Here is an 18,306-nt window from a genome sequence, read left to right as displayed (position 1 = left end):
CTCTTTATTCAGGGTGCTTATCCTGCCACCTTGGAGGCTGCATTGAGCACTCTGTCAAATTTTATACCTTGATAAATAAATTGCACCTGACTGTTAGTGCAGATCTAGGTAAGTAAACAAAATATCTTTCTCCTGCTGAAGAGGTTTGACTGTGCAATCAGAAGTAATTTAGTACCTGTTTAGCCTCAGTGCTGGCTAACAAAAGGCAGATTCCACGCCCTCATGGAAGAAAGATCAAAGCCTTTTTTGGCACTAATGAATGTTAAGCAAAAACCCCAAATATTTAATCAAGAGGGAACAAAACCTTAAGACTCACACAGCTGTGAGCATTTTTACAGGTTTTTGTAGTTCATATTTGAATCATATCTAAGGGTTTGTTTCCCTATATGTGAGCAGGATTAAAGTCCTGTGGCAAAGGGTGGGATTTTCAAAGTGTTTTTAAAACTCAGAGATTCAAATGGGGCCCAGGGTGGGACAATAGGGGAAGAGCTATTAGAGGCTGTCACTTCTGAAAAAGCATTTAATGTGATGGAGTGTGGCTATGACTCAGAAACACAACGAATACTTTAGAGGGAGCCAGAAAGGAAAGGATGCACCTGACTGGTTTTGTAAGGCTGGGTACAAGTGATACAATAATTCTTTCACAACCAAAGGGCAGTCAGCTGATATCCTGAACCTGAAGATTTGATTGCCCAGCTTAAAAAACACAATGCGCTTGTCACACAGTCACCCTGAGCAATTGTAATGATGCATTATTGTCACTGCAGTTGTGCTCATGAGCCTTGATGATGGATCAGAACCCACTTAGCAGTGACCCAGCACATAAGAAACCCTGGGGGTTCTCTCCCAGGGAATTTATGGAAGATGATGGGCAGGAAAACCACATGAAAGCTGGCCACTGATACTGGCCCTCCCAACAGGAGGCAATCCCACTCCCCCAGGTGTTTGAGTAACACTGGCTTTGTACAGACAGCACGGCAGAGCAGAGGATTTCAGTATGACAGGGATTACAATGCAGTCACTTAGGAGATGTCTCAGAGATGCTCCACCTGCTCACACAGGTAATACAAACAAAGCTTAGCTGGAAAATAATAATTAAGTGATAAAGGTGCCATCCAAAGGAGCAGCTGTGGATATGACACCCAGCTGGTGAGTGAAGGGTGTGGGTAACAGAATCCACAAAGAGCTGGGGAGTGTTTGAAGTGGTGGGGAGGAGGCACCTTGCAAAGGGAGGACAGAGCACACAGTGCCACACACCATCCAGGCCAGCCATGGGGAGATGATCCCTGCAGGAACGTGGGGATGAGCAAACTGAGATAGGCTGGAATTCGCTGGTGTGCCACAAAGAGGTTCTACCTACCCAGACACACCATGAGGAATCTGCATTTCACCCACGATCCAGGGCAGAAAAGAAGGATTGTGGCTGTGCTCTGGGAGCAGAAGGGGAAGCCATCACATGCAACTTGGATGTGGTGGTCCATGGAGGAAGAACAAGGCAAAAATACAATTCAGGTTGTTCACCCCAAGGTCGGTAAGGATGAAAGAAAAAGAAGAAGCATCAAAGTTTCTAGGCAATCAACAGAAAGCAATGTGGAGATTGCAACTTGGATATGAGGAGACCTTCCTTTGTAAGAGCTAAAAGGAAAAACCAACTGAAAAATTAACATTCTGGTTAAAAAAAGAAAAAATAGAAATGGAACCAGGTGATGATTTCTGTCACCCAGCCTTAGCAAACCAGAGCAGCATCTTCCTGTCCATCACAGGACAATTATTGATGCTTATGCAAAATCATTAATTGCAAAAGAGCCTTCCAGGTGCTGAGGAGATGCAGTAACACAGGGCTGTGACTGGAAGCACTGAGCTTTAATTACAGCAGTGATGCACCAAGTGGAGACAATCATCCTGCTCACCTCTCACAGCCCCAGCTGCATGGAGGACTGGCAGTCAAAAACCCATTATTCATTGAACTGTGCAACTGCTGCATCTATTGTGGAAATCAGGGAGCCAGGGGAAAAAAAGCAGAAGATTCTGTGCAATTTGTAAGTGTCTTTCAAAGTAAACCACATGAGAAATTCATTTAAATGTTTTGGAGTGAAATGTTCAGGTGATGAAATAGGGGAATCTCCTACAAACCCAATGAAATTTTCATCAGTAGAATATGCTTTGGTTACCTCTGTACCTTTCTCTTTTTTTTTTCCTCAATACAGTTGAAACCCAGTATTATTTATGTGGACTGCATAATGCCCCATTAATTGAGAAATCACCTGGCAGATAAAATATTAATGTAGATAAAACCAACAAAAAATTACCTGCTAGAAAAATCTTGTTTAACAAATACTTGTGTGAAGTGCTCAGCTTCTTAGAACATAGATGATGTTGAGAATTTTTATTATTCATTATTAAGAATGATGAAAAGAAGAGATATTGCTCTCTTAATCCATCAAAGCCCAAAAGAAATCTATGTTTTACAGAAAAGGAATAGAGAAACATAAGTTATATTCCCTCAAATGAGGTCAATGTTCATTCTTGGAGGCCCAGAAAATGCACTTTGAAGCACATAATGATGGGTGGGAAATGAAGCCCATGGGGGAGACCTGTAAATCCTAAACCACAGGTGAAAACCCCACCTCAAGGTCCTGTCCTAAGCCATGGTCTCTTCTACACACTCCCTGAACTTGTTTCATTTTAGCCCTTTAGCTTCAGGATGGAAACACCCCCTGCTTCTGACACCACCTGCGCTCAGCCCAGCTGGCCCCTGGGCTCCTCACTGCAAACCTGCCCAGCTCTTTGGGTTTGCTCACCTGGTACGGTGCACTTGGGGCCCGCCCTTTATCCTCCCTGCATGCTCAGCTGGTAACAGATCAGAATATTGATTAGAGCTGGCTCTGATTAATTCAGGCATTGTGCACAGAGCGGTCGTTAGAGGAGGCAAGGCAGCAGCAGGTGGGAGGCCCTGTGAGGCACCACGGAAAGGCAGCACAGCAGCAGGGAGCGGGTGAAGGAACCCAAGCTTGGGTGGAGCAGAGGGAGGGGAAGGGTGCGAGCTGAGACGGTGCTGGAGCTGCAGGCAAGGGTGACACATCCTGCACGGTTATTACAAGGCTTTAATTACCCCTCATGACTGACATTGCTCCAGCACTGCTGCCGTGGGTGGGGGTGATGGGTGCAGAGGGGCACCGCTGCCCTCCTGCCCTTGTGCAATTCCATCTCAGCAACAACTGGCAAATCCTGCTCTATCCAAAGCTGTCCTCTATCCCAAAGCTGTGGTCTATCCAAAGCTGTGGCGTATCCAAAGCTGTCCTCTATCCCAAAGCTGTGGTCTATCCAAAGCTGTCCTCTATCCCAAAGCTGTGGTCTATCCAAAGCTGTCCTCTATCCCAAAGCCGTCCTGTATCCCAAAGCTGTGCTGTATCCAAAGCTGTGCTGTATCCAGAGCTGTCCTCTATCCCAGGCTGTGCTCTATCCACACCTTCCTGCCCCACCAGCTGGGAGCAGTTCTCCCCACCCTGGTGCCTTTCAGGTCACCATCTGTGACAGGCACACTCTGGTGCCAGTATTTGGGTTAACAAACCCCATGGTTGGAGGGGATCAGATATTACACTAACAGGAGCCATATAGAGGTCTAGGATAGCAGACTCAAACCCATGAAATTGTGAGCATTTATTTCAGTTACTGATCCGTGGTTCTGTTCTGTTCTGCACCGGAGTGCCGCAATACATTTTTAGGGATTACTCTACTGTCACTTTCACTGTACTCAGTTCCTTTTCCGTCAGAGGCCTGGGATACACCACTAACACATGAATCATGTGTCACTCATCCCACGGGAACACACAAAACAAATAGAAAGCAGCCATTCCTTTCCTAACATGAATAGCTCTAATTAACAGGGGGATTTGTTTTCCTGGTTGCTTTTGTTGTCTTCAGACATCATGTCTGTAAATAATCAAAATGAAACTGAGAGATCTTCCTCCTTAAAAAAACCCCAAAAACAACACCACAAAAAACCAAAACCCACCTGACTACACAGGTTCTTGAAGTGCTGCTTGTACATTTAAAGCACAAGTCTAAAAGATTAGGCCTGCCTTGAAATATGATTTACTGGCTTGAAATATCAACATGCCCAATATTCCCATGGTGAGAGTTTTATGTATTGCCAGATTGTGATGATAGAAAAGGATACTTCATCATTTACATTTACAACACTACTCACAGACTACAACTATTTGAGTCCTGTGTGGTTTTGAATAGATAAAATGAGAAAACAAGCCATGAAGCCCTCACCGCAGTGACCCAGGGTTACTGTGGAGCTGAGGTGTGAATTGTACACTTCTACATCAGTCATAAGCAGATTCTGTACTTGTTAAAATCAGCTGCAAAGCTGGCACTAGTGCTTCAAAAAAGACTACTTTAGGGAAAAATAGATAACAGTGGAGCCCCTGCAGCTTGGGGTTTGGTTTTGGTCTGGTTGTTTACACCTTGTGGGGGGAAGAGGTCTCATTTACTGAAAAGTTGCCTTTTGGTGCGTGTATGGAACAAGAGGCTGAGCTCCAGAGCAGGCAGGTCCTCTCTGTCAGTACCAGAAACAATCGTACATTTCAAAGGAACCTCCTGCAAGGCCAAGGAGCTTTTTGTTATGTAAACGAGCCCAGCTTGTTTGTTTTGGTTGCTGTTTTTAAATGCCAAGTTGTAGATATGTCTGTAGTGTTAAACACATCAAACAGGGGAGCAGAACATCAGCCTCCCGCATCCCGAGTTCTGCTGCAGACACGGAGAGTTTGCTTAGGGCTGCATCTCAAACAGCAGCTCTTTGATGCTCGAAACGGGGCCGGGAGCCCCAGCAGCACTCGGGGGTGGGAACAGCGACAGAAGGGGTCCCTGGCTGGACAAGGGCATTGACGGGGCCGCCAAACCCAGAGCTGAGCTTCTGCCTCCAGGATCACTTCCCCTGCTCCCAAAACACAGACAAACCCAAAAACTGTCACTGCTACCCCTGCTTTTAAACCCTCCACTGCTCCTGGGAGCCAGTCCGTGTGAAGCTGAATTTGGAAGTTAAAAAAGGAGTAAAGGACGTGCCTCCTTCTGCCTTAAACTTGGCTTTATCATATCCTGCAATGAAGGGCTTTGAGGAGTTTTTAAAACCGATCAAAGAGCTGTGTAATACACCCCTTCACTGTCCAGACTCTGTGAGCTCTAAGGGTGGAATTGTCAAAGAAATATGCAGAAGAACCTGTTGCCCCAGATAAGTTAATTAACAAAACCAGTAATGGCTGGAATTCTGGATTTGATTATTCTTCAATCCTTCTCTTGCCACTGCATTGTGATTTGTTTCAAAACCCATACATTGGTGACTTCAGTTTATCAAAAGTTGTGATATTCTTCTAATTGTGTAAGATACTGTGCACAGAGCTAGACAATGAATCCACTCCAAATATTGATGCAGTTCACCAGGATAACCAGGGAAGCGTGGAATCAAAACCCCGAATGCCTTTCTGTGTCTGTGAGGGGGGCTCAGAGCAGTGCAATGGAAACCAAACTCCTGGGCACCACATTAGGTTAATGTGCAAAAATAAGCAGTTGAGTTTGTGCATCTCTAGCCTCAGGATTTAACAATGCCAACTCCCTTGAGGCATTTTCTCCTTCCTCCTCTCCTGTGGCTCTGCTCTCAGGATCTTTAGCCTGTTTTCCTTCTCCTGTCTTTTCTGGAGGAGCTCACAGAATGCAGTTTTGCCTCCCTCCATACAGACACACTCAGATGGTGTTTATTTTCTTGTGAAACTCGCTATCAAAGACAACCCTACAGCACTCAGGATTCAGAAGTCTCTTTCCCACAGTTCTCCTTGTTAGATATGCAAAGGAGGTCCTTGAAGAGCTATTACAGAGTGTGAAAAGAAACATAAAATTTGGTGCACTCTTATGTTCCTATGTTAGCACACAACTGCTCCCCACAGCCCAAGGGCCTCTGTTTGGTCAGACACCTCCCAAACGCTGAGCAGCACAGTTTGCACTGTCCCTGGCTGATGGGGGCACTCACTGCGCTTGTAGAATCCTATTTGTGTGTTTCGGTGAAGTTTCAGCATCTCAAGAGCTGCTCCAGAGTAGCTAAGCTGAAACACAGCTGAAACACAGCTGGAACACCTTCCTAATGAAATTAGCTGGATGATTCTTTGCTTGTGACAGATCTGCTGGTCTGTTCCACGGCCCCTGGAATGCAGAGCTCAGCTCTGGATGGCTTCACTTAAAGATGTAAAAGAGATAGGGGAAAGAGCAAGCCAGGTTTTAGAGAGCTCCCAAAAATCCCTGATCTGGGAATGAAAATCCCAAAACCTCAGCACAAGGGCTGTTCCATAAACTGGCTGCACCTCTTGCCTGCAATTGCCATGAGGACACACAGTGTCCTACTGCACCCTGCTCATGGGTCTGTATTATCCTGCAACTCAACTGCAGAACTGCTAACAGGGAAATTGATAAAAACACCTAAAAGGATTTACAAACATAAAACAATCTAGAATGATACTTAATCTTCCAAATCCCACAATTCAGATTTATTTGGTGCAGTGTTCTGACCTTAAACTTGCCTATACACCATGCCTATACTTGATTAAATAGCATTTTTTATCTGGTTTCAAATTGAATCAATTAATTACAAAATAAAAAGTGAATGTAGAAATGTGGCTTGGTTTTTATTCTCTCCAAATTGTCAATGAATAATTTATAAAAATATTAATAATATGTCTTATGTCAAACAAGAAAGGTTTATTGAAGAAACAAAAAGGCTGCTTTAAGATTGTTGCAAAAGGATGAGAAGTCTAAGGAAACTGTCATATCTCATTGTTAAAATCAGGATCCTGAAGAACAAAAAGGTTCTTTAATGTAATTTTAAAAAGGAAAAAATATTACATAATTAAAACCACCCCAAACACCTGCAGTGTTAAACCTCAATAGAAATCTGTCCTTTAAAAATCCATTTGCAAGACAAAATGTTGTCAATACGAAACAAAAATATTTTGACCACTAAAATGTTAAAAGGAAGAAATGGCATAACTGAAAGAGTGTGAAAGGTCCAGATGTCAACGCCATGACTCTAATGTTATCAGATTACTGAGTGCCCACGGGCCAGGTCTGGGATTTGTTTATAGAACCATAAGAACCACAATCTCTCCCGTGTGATGCAGTTGTCAGAGCAGCCCTGCTGGAGCTGGGAGCTGCTCAGGAGGTGAGGAGCCAGGCTGAGGGCAGCTGGAATGCTCCTGCCAGAGCAGCTGGGTATGGCTGGGAAAAACCAGCTCTGAGGCACACACAGCTCTCCTCAGCCTAAGAGCTTTGGACAGAAAGGTGGGGGCTGTTTTCTCTGTTTTATCAACTGGTCAATGTTCTTTGTCCCTTTCCTGTTTTTTATTTCACACAGACATTAGTCTCAGATAAAGGAACCATGAAATAACAAATATACAAGACAGAAGCAAACAATGTCTGCGTTCCACAAAAGAGCATTTTCAAGTTTAAGGCACCTGCTCAGAACTGGCAGTCTCTCCTTGACAGCCTCCTGTGTTCATCAGCACCTTTGCTAGCCCAGAACTTTGAATCTCTGCCTCTTACCACAGTCTTTACCCAAAAAAGAAAGATGAAACACAAGTTTTGAAACCTCTTTTCGTTTGTGTGGAACAGAAAAAGCTCAAAGCAGCGGCAGGTCCTGGCCAGTAGCACAGAGAGCTGTGTGTGGGCAGATTAGAGACCGAGGGAGGCATCACTCGAGAGGAGGGGAAGGGGAGCAGGCACATGCAGATGATGAAAGCCTGCTCAGCTCCGGAGCAGAGGGGAAGGGGGACGGAGGTGCTGCTCAGGGAGGGGAGCAGGAACGAGGGCAGAGCCACTGCAGCTCCTCGTTAGCACTGGGATGCTGCAGCTCTGAGAGGCACAGGCACAGCAAGGATGGGAACTGGCTGGACAATCTCTGGGGAGCTGCCTTGAGCAGGAAATGCAGATTTATTATACTGAGCATCTTGCAAGAACTATGTGTTCTCAGAAAGCCAAAATATGCTAAATCAAAATACAAAAATAAACCTTCGTTCCATCATTATCAGCATCCAGTATTTCTGAATTTCACTTTGAAAGGACAGGTGCTTTTGTGACATACTGGGCTTTGTCCATTCTAACACAGCAGCACATTTTGAAAATATAACTGAAATTGTTTTGTTCACTGATACTTTTTCCTATATCATGAATTTATGTCACATCGGGATTTTCAAAAGATGCTCTGATGTGGGAAAAACAAAATAACGACTTTTCCTGTAGCTCATGCTTTCCCTGAGATAGGAAGTTTGATTCAAAGCATACACTGAATTTAGCTGGACACCCATTGACTTCAGCGGGGCAGATCTATGAGGAGATCTTGAAGAATGGAAGGAAAAAACCAGTGACAACAAACTGAAGGAATTCCTCTTTAAACAATGCCCTACAAACACACACAAGGGTTGCCCCGTCCTGCCTTTGATGTCCAGCTCCCCAAAGCTTTAACTTTGCACCACAGGAAGGGCAGAGCTGGCCCCAGGAGCCACATCTGTTCTCAGAGCTCTGGGACGGCCTGATCCCACCCTGCTGCCTGCCCAGGAATCCACATCTGCCCATCCCAAATCCTGCTCCACAGCCTGCAGTAACCATGGGCACTCATTCTGTGATTGGTACAGCCCTGGTGAAGCAAAGCCCTGCTGTGCTGCTTTTGGAAATAGCCATTCCACTTCCCAAGCAAGACCTAAAGCTGTTTGAGCAGTATTTGCTGAGCTGAAATGGGATCTACCAAAGGAGGACCTGTTTGTTTCACTGAGCTGATCCTGTGTTTCTGCTGGATAAACGTGTGGAGATACAGCAGGCTAGAGCTGAACAGATCCAAGGGCAACATGTACCATTGTCTGGAGCAAAAAAACATGGAAACCAGGTTAATATTAGCGCTCAGACTGATTGTAACTTGTGGCTCCCTGAAAATAAAGCTCCTGTAATGGGGATGCTGATACCTGCTGACCTGTTACAGCACAAACACTGAAATACAGTTCAGAGGCAGCTCCATCAAGGAGTGTTTTGTAAATGAATAATGACTTTGCTTAAAGCTAATCAACATCAAATGTGTTAAAAAAGATGAAATAGTGCTGGAAGGCAGTGGGAGGTAGAGGAGCCTCAAAGTGCAAACAGGTGCTGATCTCCCTTCAGGGGGGATTGAGTGGCACAGACCTTACAGGGCTGTCACTTCTGATCAAAGCAAGCTCCAAGACCACATAATCACCATCACCCACCTTTTAAAGGATGCCCTGATTTATCATCTGTCACTGTTAATAACTTGGCTACTCTGTCTGCAATACTTAAAAACATTACACGAGGATAACATTTCATTTTTTTTTAAAGAAATGTGTAAATGTTTTAAACTGAAACGCACTGGGGCTCGTCCTTTGAGGCCATCTGTTGCTGCAGACCACCTGCCATCACGAGCCCACCTGAGCAGGAGCCTCCCATCACTGCAGAGCCTCTCCCTGGCAGCCAGGGGTGCTCGGGGCTGGGGGAGCAGGGTGTGTGTCAGGCACGGCTGCTCCTGCTCTCTGCGGCCAGGGATGACAGCCAGATGTGAATAATGGCTGCATAATAACACACACATGAAATGCTGTTTGGGCAGAGCCTGATAAGGGATCTCAACATTCCTGGGCTGAGCCCCTCACATCCTCTCAGCCGTGGTGCCTGCACTGCACAGCTCGGGGTGTCCCAACATGTCAGGTCTAAACCTGCAACTGCTCAGCTTAATTATTTTTGGGTTATGAGAAGCATCAGCATTTCACTGAGAAACAGGAGTTTTACCATCGTAATTAGAATTTTGTGGGGTTTTGCCCTGAATCCCATTTTCCCCCGCTGATCTCATACTCTTGCCTCATTAATCTCTCCCCAGTAAATCACACTGTTCTACCAAGCTACCTTTGCCAGAAGAAGGAACGTTCTGCCTTTCTTTTGCCTGTTCACAAGCCTGTGGCAAACATCTGGATCTTGATTTGCTGGATGTACACACCAACAGAATGCATTTCTTTTATAACTTTTATCCGATAAATGACACTGGACATTTCTTCCTCAACAAGTTTCCCATGGAGTGACTGGATTGTTAAAACAACCACATACAGACACTTTTCCTAAAAGTCTGAGATAAGCAAATACCTATTGGGCCTTGACAGTAAAGAAAAATCCTATAAAATTTAACAAATCAAAATTCAAACACAATTTCACTAAAATATAAAATTACTGTGAAAAATAAAGAATAATATTTTTGAGATGTTGCCTTAATGATTTTTAGTATTAATATCATTTAACTAATATGCAGCCTTCTAAGACAAGAATACAAATTTGTGTTGATTATTAATAACTGTATTAAATTAATTGTTTTGAAAATAAGTATATCACTTTCCTTTAACAGTAATAAGCTTCCAATTCCTTAAGCAGCAACTTCAGTATTAAACTGTTAAGACTGTTAGGAGCTGTGGGACAGCAAGAAGTACAATTTCTGAATTAATTAATTCTTAAACGTCTTCAAAGCCAATCATTACATTGTGCTGCATTTACAGTGCACTAGTCCTGATGTAAAGAATCAGCATTATGTACTTGAGGAATCTCATTTGCTTACAAGTAACCTCCCCAAATAATTCCTGAATAACTGCAAGCACAAATAAAATCTGATTACTTGGTTTACAGTTTAGCAAGAATCTATTTGTTACAGGATGCCTCCAGCCAAGCATCATTTGTCATTCCCATAGGAAAAGGTGCAGCTCTGCCCTGGTGACAATGAAGGGCCCGAGCTGACAACTGAACAATCTCAGAATGGCAGCAGCAGCTCAGCCACTGCTCAACATCTATCTGCACTCCTTTCTCTTCAGAATCCTGAGGGCAGGCTGTCGGAATTCATCATCAACAATATAGCAAACAATATTCTGTAGCCCACAGAACAGTGAGGTGTTTCTTGCAGTGACTGATGCAGGCTGGAGCAAAGCCTGGGACATTCCCTGAACAACCCTGCCCTGCTGAAGCCAGCATTAGCCCTTGTCAGGTGTGAATTCCCTCAGGTGACACACACCTGAAGGCCTCCTGCAGCAATCTGCAACACATAGGTGATTTTAAACTCTGCATTTCTCAGGATCTGGTGCCATTGGTCTAGCTGGAGCATACACAGATGCACAGGCATTAGTTCAGCAGCTTCACAAGTGGATTTGTTTAGTGCAATGTCCTACTTTGGCAGCTCAGTGTCCTCTGACAGGATTAACTTCCAGGGCATCTCAAAGCCCTGTGTCAAACAGTGGCACAAAAGACAAAAAAGATCTTTTCCTCAAAAGATGAATTTTGTATCAAAAGTGCTTTATCTATGTGCACTTCAGACATGAAGATTATTGATAATAGCTGTAAGATCATTTCTGCCACTCAAGTTCCTCATCACTGCTGGGAACACTTCAAAAGAGTACAAAAAGGCAGGAATTTATCTGTCACACTGCACAGGTAAGTTGGAAAACCAAACCACTACCAAAGAACCTTTTGTTGGCAAATGCCCAGCCACAACATGACTGTCACAAGGATCCCCAGTCTCCCATTTGGATCTGTTCTCTCTGTGATGAGATCCCTGACAAAGGGATCTTCTCTAGAGCAGCTGGGTGAGAAAGGGAGGTTCTAGCCCTGCCTCACCAGCACATCACCCGGCCTGGCATCACCTGGAAAACTGCAGGGACAACTTCAGCTTCACACAAAAACACATGCCACCAAAACTCCTTGAAAATTATTCAGTTTGAGCTCCATCAGGCAACCTCCCTGAAGCAGATTCAAATCCTGCATCTGTATGTCCCGGTGTCCCCTAAGTCCTTGCACAAATGGTGACACTTTCAGCGGTGTCAGAAAGGGGGGAATTCCCTGAAGGGTGCAGACTGAATTGTGTTCCAGCCGTGTGAAGCGAGGCAGCGATCTTTAACATGCTGAACGCAGCCTATGCAAATTTTAAAGGGCTGTTAGCCGGGGATCACTGCTGTAATCTCAGCGCTTTGTAAACACGCTCCCGCTCTACACGCTGCAGCTTTTTACATCACTAAAGCCCATTCCGTTTGCTCTGTTGCAGAGGCTCACGGAAATCTGCACCTCCAAAATCCATTTATTTCACCTTGCAATTTCTTTCGAGTAAATTACTGTTCTCTCTATTTATACTTGGAGGCAAGTATAACAACAATTATTATATTCAAAGTGTGCTTTTACCAAATGATCCAGGAAACAAGTTTATTAACTGCAAAGCACACAGGAGAAAGTTTAGAACACACAAAATTATCAAACTAAAGAACATATTTTATTTTTAATAAAATAGTGGAGCATGAAAAATAATTGTATATTACAAATATATACAGCAGAGAACTGTGCACCCCCAGCACAGTAAAGAGCATCACTCTATACAAAGCTTCCCTTTGCAGAATCTAGTGCTTCTTGATCTATTCATAGTGAGAATTTGTTTAACAATAGAAAGAGTCAATAAGCCCTTTGGGTCTCTTTGAATTGATCCCCCCCTTTTTTTTTGCACAAATCAGTCCAAACGTGTATAACATTGGCTTGATTTCCATTAAAAAGCCACAAAATGTAACACTAAAGGGTTTCTGAGGACTAGACCTCTTAGTTCTTTTGTTAAGAGATTTCTTTTGTTGTCTTTATGTACAGCAAAATACTTGTTTCTCTTTTCATGTCATGGTAAGAAAAAAAAATGTATTGCACATTATTCTTATTCACAAAGTTTGTGTCTGGTGCAGGAAGTTTCTCTTTTGGTGAAAGAATATTGGTGAGCATTATAGATCCAGCCTATTTTTAGGCACTCCAAGCCCAGTGGGCTGAGAGGAGCTGTGAAGGGTTTCAAAGTTAGCACGGAGGTTGTTTTCCCAGAGAGCATCCTCACCAGGATAGGCCTGCTCCTGTCCCTGCAGAGACAATGCTCACTGGGGCACTTCTACAATCAAACCACTGCTCCCTAACACTTGGCCATACCTTGTTACTCAGAGAGCTGGAGAAAATCCAGCCCAGCTACATGAAGAAGTTAAATAAGTGTTGGTTGTTGTGTTTGGTTTTGTATTTATGTTGGTTTTTTTGTTTTTTTTTTTTTTTTTAATCTGAGGGATGGATGTGATTCTTAACTACAAATTAGTAACAGAACAGACTGTTTTAATTCACTATATTTCTTTCACATCAAACCTTTCCATGAGTACATTTACCTTCAGTTTTTCACCAGGTCCTGAATTCAGCATGATACATTTTTGTGCCTTGAGATATTAAAATGTTCTGACAAAAAAAGCACCATTTTTAAATTTCTGACTGCTACTGTGGACATTGGTAAGTCTGTGAGGTGAGATACAGTCTTTTCTACAACCTGGTCACACACAGGTGGGCGGCTGTAATGTTGATTCATATTTTGCAAGGTGAGTTTTCTGTGGATGTTGAGGTTTTTTGTAGATCCCACCACTCGTAATAACACTTGCAGGTTTTCTCCTACTTCTCTTCTTTAATCTCCGACTACAAACATTTTGCCAGGATTGAAGGGTCTTGGAAGTCCAGATCCACATGCCACTAGTAATGCCCACAACTAACAACATAAAAATTTTGACCATAAAAATTTCTACTGCTGGGATAGAGTTATTCATCATGCAGTCTAAATTTTTAGTCTGATTGTTCATCTTGCATTTCTGTTGAGTTGCCACAATTTTCCAGTAATCCATGTTCAGTCTCTCATAAAAATAGCAAGCTATCACGCAAGTTGCAGGCACTGTGTACAAGACCGAGAAGACACCAATCCTGACCATAAGCTTCTCCAACTTGTCGGTGTTTTCTCCACCTGTTTTCATCACCCTCCTGATATGAAAAAGGGCCACAAAGCCAGAAAGAATAAAAGAAGTGCCAATGATTAGATAACAAGCCAAAGGAATGAGCACAAACCCCGTCAAGGCGTTCACATCCATGCTGCCAACATAGCACAGCCCTGTCAGCTCGTCCCCAGCCACCCTCCTCATCACCAGGATCATGATGGTCTTCACGGCCGGGATGGCCCAGGCTGCCAGGTGGAAGTAGCTGCTGTTGGCTTCGATGGCCTCGTGCCCCCACTTCTTCCCAGCGGCCAGAAACCAGGTCAGGGTCAGGATCACCCACCACAAGGAGCTGGCCATGCCAAAGTAATAGAGAACCAGGAACACGATGGTGCAGCCGGTGCTCTCCAACCCCTCCTGGATGACATAGAGCTGGCCGCTGTCCCTGTCGCAGGCAATGCTTTCAGCACCTGAGAAGAGGCGGATGATGTACCCCACCGAGTAGACGCAGTAGCACATGGACAGGAAGATAATGGGCCTCTCGGGGTACTTGAACCGCTGAGGATCGATGAGAAAAGTGAGTACAGTGAAAGCGCTGGAGAAGAAGCACAGGATGGACCAGATGGCAATCCAAATGACAGCAAACTGTTTGTCATCCCTGCTCCAGTAGACATCCACCCCTGGCGTGCAGAGCGGCGCGCAGGAAGCGCTCTTTTCCACATGGTGGAACTTGCCGGGGTTTTCGCAGGACGCTCTGCTCAGGCTGTCCTTGTGCTGCTGCAGATCGTGCCCGCTGCTGGGCCGCTGGGGACGAAACATGGGGGGCAGCATGCTGGAGCCCCGGGGCGGCTCATCCGACCCGTTGTTGGGGGCTTCCATGCACAGGTAATTGGGGTCGTTCTTTTTGGGCAGTTTGCTGCAGTCCAACGAGTCCGGCCACTTAAAATTGAACTGCTCCATGATCGGGGAGCACTTCAGCCTCGCCTGCTCGCACATCACCCTGCAGGCTGGGATCGGGGTGGAAACCTGCTCCGTGCACATCGGGGCGTAGAGGGAGCACAGGAAAAATTTCAGATGGCTGTGGCACCCGTACTCCACCAAGGGGGCAAACTCGTGCAGCTGAATGGCAGCTTCCCTTTGGTTTTCGTGCCCCATCAGGTTGGGCATCCTGGTCATGTTGTAGCCGATATCCTTGCACATGGGGATCTCGATGGGCTGGCAGCGGCCGTCGCCGGGCCGCTCGATGTCCATGGAGCTGATGGCCGCGCAGCAGCCGCTGAGCCAGCAGAGCAGCAGCGCGGTGCTGCCGGCCGCCGGCCCCATGCTGGCGGCTGCGGGGCGGCCGGAGCGCGGGCCGGGGGCCCCGGGGCTCAGAGCAGCGGCCGGCCGGGCCCTGCCCGCCGCAGCGCCGGCCCCGAGCGCGGCGGGCCCGCGGCGCCGGCGGAGCGGGGCAGCATCGCCCGGGCCCGGCGGGGAGCGGCGGAAGGGAAAGCGCCCCCGCTCCGCAGAAGCGCCCAACTTACTGCGGGCAGCCCGGCAACTTTCCGCTCCCCGGGCTTCCACTTTCGCGATCCGCCTGCCCACCTCCCTGGGCTCCGCTCCTTCCCGCGGCCGAGCGATGTCCGCGGAGCTGGGCGCGGGCACGGCCGGGCGATCACCGCGTCCCCTCGCACATGTCCCGGGCGGCTCTGCTGCCGCCGCCGGCTCCGGGGATTCTCCGCTCCTCCGACGGGTCGCGGCTCCTCACTTTCTTGCCGAGAGGTGGAGATTGGTTTATCCGAGCGCGGAATAAAGGAGGAGGAGGGGGAGGGAATATCTAAGCCCTTGAAGAGGGGGGCCTGAGAAATCCCCCCTGCTCGCCGCCCTCCGCTCCGGGTTTGCAATAGGTCGGCTCCGGCGCGCCGTGCCGAGCGGGGCCGGAGTGTGCGCGGTGTCTGTGCCGGCTCCGCTCCCCCGCCTCGCCAGCTCCTGCGGCCGTGGCAGCTGCGGCTTCGGGGGCGGCTGGATCCGAGGGGAAAATAAAGTAAAAGAAAAAAAAAAAAAAAAAAAGCTAAACCCAAGAAGAAGATAAAAAACCTGTGCAGGATCCGCCTCGCATACGACATCCACTTTGCATGAGAAAGGTGAAGCTGACACGGTGATTACTTTCCAATCACTCGGAACGCCTTGAAACCTCCTTAAGGACCCCTACAGGTTCTCGTTGATCGGCAAAGATTAGAAAAAGCCCCATTTGTTTCTCTGTCCTTCTCTCTTTCCTTCCTTTCTGCTTTCCCTCCCGTTGCCCTCTGTTGAAAGTTTAACAAGATCTTTTCTGTAGAAGGCGTCAGCCTGCCCTCCCTCGCTCAGGTAGGAAGCCAGGGAGAGCGAAGCCTTCAGACTTCGTGTCTCCTAATAAGAGGGTGGAAGGTGGTGCCTCCTTGACTGCCTTTATTGGAGGGGGGGCAAAGCTTTAGCAGGGAGGATGTGAGGAGGAGGATGCATTTTATGGCGAGTGCTATAAACTCTTCGCTGCCAGGGTCATAAAATATGGTTGCTTTCAGCCTGGAGTCTCAGCTTTTTTCAAATGTCGTGCTTTGTCTCGAATTCCTAAGTGAACAGGACAGGCAGAATTGCTGGAAAAGTACCTGATTATGGTTTTAATCACAGTATGGCATCACTCGAAAAGTAGGCTGCTTTTTTTTTTTTTTTTTTTTTTTTTTCCCCCATTCCTTAAATAAGAAATGCTAAGAGGACAGGAGACATACCCTTGGGGAAGTTACTTCATCCACTATAGAAAAGATACTTAGAGATTTTTGGAGACGGGAATCGTTCTAAAGTGAGTTGTGTTTACTTTTACAGTTAAGCTTTGAGATTGATTTTGCTTATTGGTCTCTCCGAGCTAGAGAAGGAGGAAGTTAAAGCCCCAGCCAAACTCCAGCTCGCAGTTTCACAGACGGAAAGGAGCGCAGTGAGCAGAAGTCAAAGCTTAGCTCTGCTCAGCTCCCCCTTCCCCGCCCCTCGCCCCCCTTTGAGCTCGGTTTTAGCGAACATATTAATGAAGAAGGGAAATCTCCCTTTCATTTCATTCATGCTCACCCACACAAACCGGGCTCCTCTCCATTAGTGCCTGTTTCTTATCGAAAAGAACACGGATTCTCCTGGAAACTCCCAAATCCCGCAGGGTCAGAGTTAATACCCCAGCAGCTCCAGAAAGGAAACCGTTGGCTTCCTCAGCTGTGATAAGGGTGAAATGGATCCAGGCTAGGACAACAAACCAGGGCTAATGTTTGTCTCTGAAAGCCCTGAAGATGTGGCCAGCTCTTGCCAAGGAGTAAAAGCCATGATAAAAATGTGCCTTGCAAAGCGAGGTCCTTTCTGTGGCTTTTCAGGACACCGAGGAGATTAGATTTATAAAGTACTGCTCCGAGGGACCGACCTTTCCTCGGACACTTGCACATTCCTCGGGGAATGCTTCAAAAGCAGGCAGTGCTATGAGCAGAAAAAGAGCTTTATTTATTTTAGTGTGTCTGTGTGTGAGAGAGAGAGGGTGTGCTGGGGCATTTCCATTCTTCATTAATCTAAGCCTGTTTTCTTAGTATTTGTATTCATCCTGATTCCTCTTCTGGAGAGCTCAGCTGGGGGTAGCAGGGAAGTGTGGGGAAAGCTTTTTCAAGAGACAAGTAAATTCTGCTTTAAAAAGTAGAATTTCAATAATAATAAAAAAGTAGAATTTAAATAATGCATAACAGGCACATATTCAATGTTTGTTTTATCCAACTGGATTGTTTGGGAGCTTGTTTTTCTTTCTTTTTTTTTTTTTTTTCCCAACAAGTATTTTTGTAGAGCATATTCTATCAGCGCTGACATTAAAGTAATCTAGCAAAAAAATACATGATATAAAACATGGCCTTTTTTCATCTGTAACACTGATAGCAACCTTTTTCTCCTAAGAGGCAGAAAAGAAACACAAATGAAAGTGAGAAAAAAGAAGGGGGGGGGAACCTCCAACCTTTGTAGTTGTATCTCTCTTAATTGATCTTTCATGTGCCAATTTAAATCAGCCTTGTTTTTCTAGCCATTGCTTTAGCCAGTGCATCCTGCTTTAGATAATTTATTTTACTTTCTATATTTTTAAGGACTATCTACACATATCAGCCATATGCCTGAGTCAGTGAGAGTAACAAACAGAACATTATTAGAGAAAAATGAGAGCGCTGAGAAATCAGCAACTGGAAGATACCTCTGTAACTAATAAATGAAAAGAACCTTTTGAAGGCTCCAGCTGAAAAGATATTTTATTTTATTTTTTCTCCTGTGTGTGGGATTTGAGATGTGTGATTCTATGGAGCAGCCAGGCACCCCTGCTGCTAGGCCCTGGCTAGGAGTTGGCCCCCCTCTGGCAAATGTTATGGAGAATTGGGAGGAATTTTATGGCTGTCTTTTCCCTCAGCTCTTTTTTCTTTTGTCTTCTTTGAAGAATGACTTTAGACATTTTATT

At 45.7% G+C, this 18,306-nt stretch overlaps 1 protein-coding gene across 1 annotated transcript; it reads right to left on the bottom strand.

The window, feature by feature from the left end:
• Positions 1-13,097: 13,097 nt before the first annotated feature.
• Positions 13,098-15,152, bottom strand: FZD10 (frizzled class receptor 10). Its single transcript, XM_063173296.1, has one exon. The coding sequence runs from the start codon at positions 15,150-15,152 to the stop codon at positions 13,404-13,406; it is 1,749 nt and encodes a 582-aa protein (XP_063029366.1). The 3' UTR covers positions 13,098-13,403.
• Between the last annotated feature and the right edge of the window lie 3,154 nt (positions 15,153-18,306).

Source organism: Melospiza melodia, chromosome 20 (assembly GCF_035770615.1).
Source record: "Melospiza melodia melodia isolate bMelMel2 chromosome 20, bMelMel2.pri, whole genome shotgun sequence".
Taxonomy (NCBI): domain Eukaryota; kingdom Metazoa; phylum Chordata; class Aves; order Passeriformes; family Passerellidae; genus Melospiza; species Melospiza melodia.
Note: the sequence above shows the minus strand (reverse complement) of the source record. Positions and strands in the feature narration are given on the sequence as shown.